The sequence below is a fragment of the Gymnoscopelus microlampas genome, assembly GCF_963454915.1.
Source record: "Gymnoscopelus microlampas genome assembly, chromosome: 9".
Lineage (NCBI taxonomy): Eukaryota > Metazoa > Chordata > Actinopteri > Myctophiformes > Myctophidae > Gymnoscopelus > Gymnoscopelus microlampas.
The window spans coordinates 26,033,884-26,040,465 of NC_139946.1; the positions used below are offsets into that span (position 1 = coordinate 26,033,884).

Consider the following 6,582-nt stretch of genomic DNA (forward strand, 5'->3'; position numbering starts at 1 on the left):
AGGACAGGAAGGAAGGAAGGTTGGAGTTTTAGGAAGGAAGAGAGCAGAGGAGGCAGGACACACACTACCAAGAGGGAATGAAACAGGTTAACACATTCCAAAGGTTAGTTAAAATTTAAAGGAGCATGAAACCCATTTTCAACCTTATCTTCATATAACTGGTATATGGCACCATCTCCATCTACTCACTCTGCGTCTCATTGGTAGGATATGGACAGTTCAGAAACCTGCCTACTAATGACATCATTGATGGGGATGTTCCAAGCTAATAGAAACTAGAGCTTTTCTCTTACTGGATAGTTAGCATGCTGAAATATAAGCCATTGTTCTTGCATAAAAGGAAGTTAGAAATCTTGTTTGAAATGACCAAACCTGACTACCGATGATGTCACTGGTACTGTAGCTGGTAGGCAGGTTTCAGAACTGTCCACAGCCCTCCTCTGAGACACAGAGTGTGAGTAGACAGAAATGGTACCATCTTATAATTAGCATAATTGAGGACCAATTACACGAAGATTGAAAATCTAAGATTGTTATGGTCCAGGGCTAAGAAAGCCCTGGACCATAAAAGATAGCACAGTGGAAAGCAACACTTTACTTGGTTCACATAAGGAATTTCAACCTAGTTAACCACATTAGCCCTGGCTGTCCCTATTTTGGGCATGTCATTGTTGAAAATAGACTCAGAATAAAATAGGACTTAAAGTCGCTGTAAGTTATATTGTTTTGTTAAAATACAGTAAGTGCTAAATAGCTCTATTCCCATAGTAATCATTGGTATAGACTAGCGTGTTTGTGCAGTAACAGGGGTCTCCCCATATCTCCAGCTCTTCGGTAAACAATACAATTTCAAGACGGGATACCAATTTCATCCAATCAGGACTCATACATAAACAGAAAACCAAAATCACTTTTTGCACCTTTAAGTGGATAAACATTAAGCGTTACAAAGCCAGATACCATTATTACATCTACAGTGCATCCTGGTGTACATGCAAAAGCCTGAGGACCGACGTGTTCAAATGTTCTTACTGTTCGAGTGCTCGGGCCACGTCTAGGAACCCAGCTGCGGAGGTGTTGTTGCGATCCCATGTCACACTCCTGCAGGGGAGAGGAGAGAGTTGTACCCCAGCCAAACCAAAACCACACCACGTCACATCCCAACTTCCACTCGCACAACAACATAATGTTGCCGTCGGGCAGAAACCTCTTATCTCCATATTTTAACCACTAGAGGTGACTGGAGTCCCTCAGGGTTCTGTGCTTGTGTATTTTCTGTTTTCTGTTGTAGGGAAAGCTTTTAGCTGAAAATAGCCAATCGACAAGCTTACAACGCGACGCGTTGCGTCGCGTTGTAAGCTTGTCGATCGGCTATTTTCAGAGTCAAACGTCTCAGAGTCAAACGTCCTTTTACTCCACTACAATTATTTGACAGCTTTAGTTACTAGTTACTTGTTGATTTAGATTATTAATACAAAACATACATTAATCTCTTAGCCCTATTTTATAATTCAGCTTTTTTTGAAAAAGTATTTTGAAAACTTTGAGTACTTTTACTTTGGTTGTGTAAGTATGTCTTGAGTACTTTTGTACTTTTACTTAATTAAAACAAGAGTATTTTCATATTGCGGTATTGCTACTTTTACTTAAGTAAAAAAAACGACTTCTTCCACCACTGCACTTTAGATGGATAATTGAAAAACATTTAAATATAGGATTTTGAGGTAGCCATTTGATTCCTTTCATTTCAGTATGGCACAAACATCAACTTGCAGAGCCTTGAAAGTAGCTTGAGATAGGTAATCCATCACAGAACATTTCCCTACAACATTATTCTTTGTCAAAGTTGCGTTATCGGTGGCGGTTTAATGCATTTTAAAGCAGGGACCAATTTGAAAAGTCTAGCCAAAATAGTCCCTGGAGAAAAGACTGATTTATGAACGAAATTTAAACGTCTATGACTTCTTAACTTTGCAGTGAGGTTTAGCCAATTTTTACTTGATTATTCAGGTACTGTAAGTTTGGTAACGTGTTAATACCCATTGAGAAAATGTTAACATACACTAAATCGAAAAATAAAGCCGTAAGCGGATACGATAGACGGCCAAAGCTGTGACTAGATAATGACATTCATTGATGCCGGTATGATCCGTTAAGGACAAGGGTAGAAGACCTATCACGTACAGTCTAGTTCCACACAATCCCTGATCCGTGGCTTCACAGCCCAGCAGTATGCCTGAATATCTTTTTTTTTGCAACCCCATTTTTTTCACCCAGTGCCAATTGTCTAAGTAATCCTGGGCGCTACACTCCCTGTGCCAGCCTAGGGAGAGCCCAGAGCCGAGCTCGTGCCTCCTTCAATGCATGAGAGCTAACAAGCCTTCTTATCACCCGACAGGGGGGAGTTTCCCCAGTAGATCGTAGCGTGTGGAAGGAACACGTTATTCCAACCAGTTCATGAGTTCTTGTGTGTTTGGAGGTAGTACAACATTTTAAACATGTTGCACAAAATCATAACAACATTTTTAAAGATTTGTCAAATAGTTTAAAAAACTAGCAAAATTAGCCGATCCACAGTACAAGTTCACAACGCGTTGTATGTTTGTAGATCAATTATTTTCGCTATTCATCGTATGGGAAGTATACAGAGCTTAAGTGGTTCACATTCTTGCAAAACACAAGCGCGCGCGTGTGTGTGTGTGTGTGTGTGTGTGTGTGTGAGGGTGCGTACGTGCATGCGTGCACGTGTGGGGGGTCGCAGATGTAAGAAGGGGGGATCCGAGGGGGGGAAAAAATGGGAATCCACAGGTCTAAGCCTGAGCTCTAGTCTGTACCTGAGTGTGGTGTTGATCTGCAGGGCTTTGCTCAGCATCTTGGCTCCGATGTCATCCATGTTGTTGCCACTCAGGTCAACCTTGCGCAGACACGTGTTGCTGCCCAGCGCGTTGACCAGCACCGTGCACCTGGAGCGCAGCCTGGACTCCGCCAGCGACAAAGACTGCAGGGCCTGAGTTACGTATCAGGGGAGTAAACAATCTTAAAACCACTTTGTCGTCCGGCAGCGTCGTACAGCATCGTCGTACGGCAGTGTCGCACAGTGAAAATAACCAATCTACAAGCGCATCGGCTATTTTCTTAAATGGATTTTGGAAACATGTGGAAAAATGTCCCCTGTAATGACGCAGGTTGAAAGTGGTTAAGTATTAACATACTGTATCAGCGCAAACGTCACCATACCTAAAGTAGGTAAAGTACATAGAAAAGATTAATATTATACTGATTATCACTTACTGTCCTGTACAGGTTCAATAAAAAGTAAAACATTACAAGATGCATATTATGTTGACTTGCTCAACCCCCCCCCTTCCTTCACCACTGTCTCCGTCTTGGCTCCTCTTATGTCCCAACTTTGACAACTTTCTTTGTCGGTGACAAGTTGACAACCCTGTCTTTTTCATATTTATTTTATCTTATTGTTTGTTCTTGTTCTTGTCTGCGCTCGACAGGTTTTGAGGCCTGAGCTGGGAGAGGGTGGGGGGGGGGGGGGGGGAATTGGGAAATGTTTCTTGTGAAACTATAAAAAGAGTAAAAACAAACAAACAAAAAAGATTCAGACCAAAATAGTAGCCTATATATGCTGATGCTATGCTAATGAATCCCCAAAATACAGTTATCATGGAGCAGATCACAGCCCTTTCATTTTCAAACGTGTAATAATTAGAAATCACGTTCTACCATCTCCCTGACGTAAGTTTTCTGAGAGTTTTGTTTATTTATCACTGCTGCCGATGGGAGTTTTCTTTTATGTACCTGTACACAAGATGTAACAATAAATAAACCTTGAACCGAGAGAGAGAGAGAGAGAGAGAGAGAGAGCGAGAGAGAGACAGAGCGAGAGCGAGAGAGGGAGAGAGAGAGAGAGAGAGAAGAAAACCGGGCTACAAGGTACAAGGGGTTTGGGGGAAAACATGGTTGGTGAAGACAAGAACGGAGAGCAGGGTGACTGACGAAAGGTCTCTGTGGCATGAAAAATGCATGATCATAGTGCAACATGTCATCGCTTGGTGTAAAAAAAAAAAGGAGTAAATAATTCAGAAAGCGCAATATGTCACATCCCTCAAGAAGAGAGCCTGAGAGGACACACGGCAGTGGGGGAGGGGAGCGTGCAATTCTGTGACTCTTTGACACCGTACGGTATATCGAGAACATACGCTCACACGGTGTAAGTGTGAATTATTCACAGTATAGAGTGTTGCTGTATACTACTGTTGCTGCCCTGCATCCACGTGCAGCCGTTTAACAAGCACTCACTCAATGCTTTAACCCTCTGGCCGTTTTGTTGCTAAATAAAAAGTTTGGGTGTTATGGTCGACTTTGAAAGATTAAGTACTTTCAACCTGGTATTTTGGGCATGACATAAATATGTAAAAACATTTTAAAAAGAAGTAAAAATAGCCACAAGCTATTTTCGTCATGTGACACCACCGTACGCCGAATTATAAAATATAGATTAAGTGTTTAAGTGTGGGACTAACAGTCTTTCAGTTCATGGTAAAAAAAAAAATCCTGATGCAATGACGACACATTGAGGCTAGACAACACACTCCATATTTGGGCGTAGTTGCATTGGGAACTCCTTATGGTTATGGCTGAGTCATAGTGACATGAGCGTGACAACGTGGTCCGCCGACCTGCCGGCTTTGGGGGTGCTTGAAATTAAAATGTTTGATAATCACTGCTTTAAACTGTGTGTGACGTTTGACGCTGTATTATCATGACTCACACAGTCCTCCTCCTGTATAAGCTGCACCATCTTCTGCAAGACTTCATCCAAGAGCCTGTAGACATCAAAAACACAGAGAGAGAACGAGAGAGAGAGAAAGCGAGAGAGGTTGAGAGAGAGAGAGAGAGAGAGAGAGAGAGAGAGAGAGAGAGAGAGAGAGAGAGCTGAGATGTAGCTCAGGCTAGACTCTGAAGCCTGTTTTATACTTTGTCATACGACGGTGTCGCACGGCAAAAATAGCTCACAGTCACATTGAGAGCTTATAAATCTGCTATTTTCGAAGTGCAACCGAATGAACAATGAAGTATAAATCAGGCATGAGTCTGCTGTTTTTCTGCCACTGTCGACAGCAGCGTCTTTGGAAAATGACATGTCATGCACAAATCGATGCAACTCATACTCTGGCTGGGTATTACCTACAACCTAGTCTCACGTGGCCAGACTGTTGCCTCCCACAATTTTCAAATGTTTCCGGTTATACAGTCTGGGACTCAATATTACAATATAAAGCGGATGTGAAGCCTCCTCCCCACTTCCGTTTCGTCTTTACAGTTGCGCAAATGTATCCTAATATAAATCAAAATAATCTAAGCGTATAGCTTGATGCTTAGCAAATGGAAATTAAAAAATAAAATGTAAAGATATTTTAAAATATATTTTCGTGAACGGAAGTGCCATCTTCCTCTCTCGGATTTCGGGAGGAGTACTTCCAGACTCTATGCATTCGGAGATTGTGGAATAGTTGTCTGACTACGCAAGACTACCTACAAGCTAACGATATGACACATATCATGATAAAGAGGCCACAATACAATACGTATCGAAATACAAGTTGATTTTGAACTAGAAAGATGTGGTCCTCGGAGCACAGGAATTGTGATTGTATAGTCTACAGTTCAAGAGTTATATGCCAAAACGTGAATCTGCCTGTTATAGCGCCAACATGAGGCCAATTTTTAAAATGTATAGTGGCCTTACTTCCTTGGCCTAGTGGGACTGTGCGTGCGAAGTTGCACAGCAATCGGACTTTGCGTTCAGAATTTGAGGCATTTTGTTCAAAACAGGCCACTCCTGCAAACTTTGGAAGCCAATCTGTCTTGACCACATGACTATAGAAATCATGTGTACAGATTTGCGTGATGTTTGGACAAAATTAACTAGTTTTAGCCAAAATTCACCTCCTGGTGGCGCCAGCTATAACAGGCCGATGTGAAAGATTTGGGGCAGAGGATCTGCTCTGGCCTCCAAGGAGTGTGTGTACACAGTTTCACGCCAATCGGTCCAACAGTGCTGGAGATTATCTGCTCACAGACAGATGGACGGGGACACACGCGGACGGAAAGGGGCAGAAACATAGTCTCGGCCACGCCTTCGGCCTGGCCGAGACAATGATGAGCATATATTATGCGTGCACGGCACGCACACATGCATGTGCAGTGTCAGCTACTGTACCTGTTCTTGATGTTGAAGTTCTTGCCCAGATGCAGGTGTTTGAGGGAGGGGTGTCTGGAGAGAGCAGGTAGGACTTGGAGCAAGTCTGCATCAAGACCTGTAAAACACACACACACACACACACACGCACACGCACACGCACACGCACACGCACACGCACACGCACGCGCACGCGCACGCGCACGCACACGCACACGCACACGCACACGCACACGCACACGCACACGCACACGTCATCATGTGGTTGACTATCAGCCCGCACAGACAATGCTTGCCCAAAGGCACAAACATGATTATCGGAGGGGTGGAGAGGAGGCGCTACCGTTGTCTGAGATGTCCAGAGTCCC

The 6,582-nt window shown here is 43.2% G+C and overlaps 1 protein-coding gene across 1 annotated transcript in view; it reads right to left on the minus strand.

Moving 5' to 3' along the window:
- LOC311052682 (capping protein, Arp2/3 and myosin-I linker protein 3-like) overlaps positions 1-6,582 on the minus strand; it is a 50,626-nt gene that overhangs the window by 21,474 nt on the left and 22,570 nt on the right. The window contains exons 18-22 of the mRNA XM_084067777.1: positions 6,558-6,582; positions 6,236-6,332; positions 4,784-4,838; positions 2,835-3,007; positions 1,033-1,101 (exon numbers count right to left, since the gene is read on the minus strand). The exon at positions 6,558-6,582 is cut by the window's right edge and continues 57 nt beyond it. Coding sequence (XP_083923903.1) covers positions 1,033-1,101; positions 2,835-3,007; positions 4,784-4,838; positions 6,236-6,332; positions 6,558-6,582 — 419 coding nt within the window. The remainder of the gene's footprint in view (positions 1-1,032; positions 1,102-2,834; positions 3,008-4,783; positions 4,839-6,235; positions 6,333-6,557) is intronic.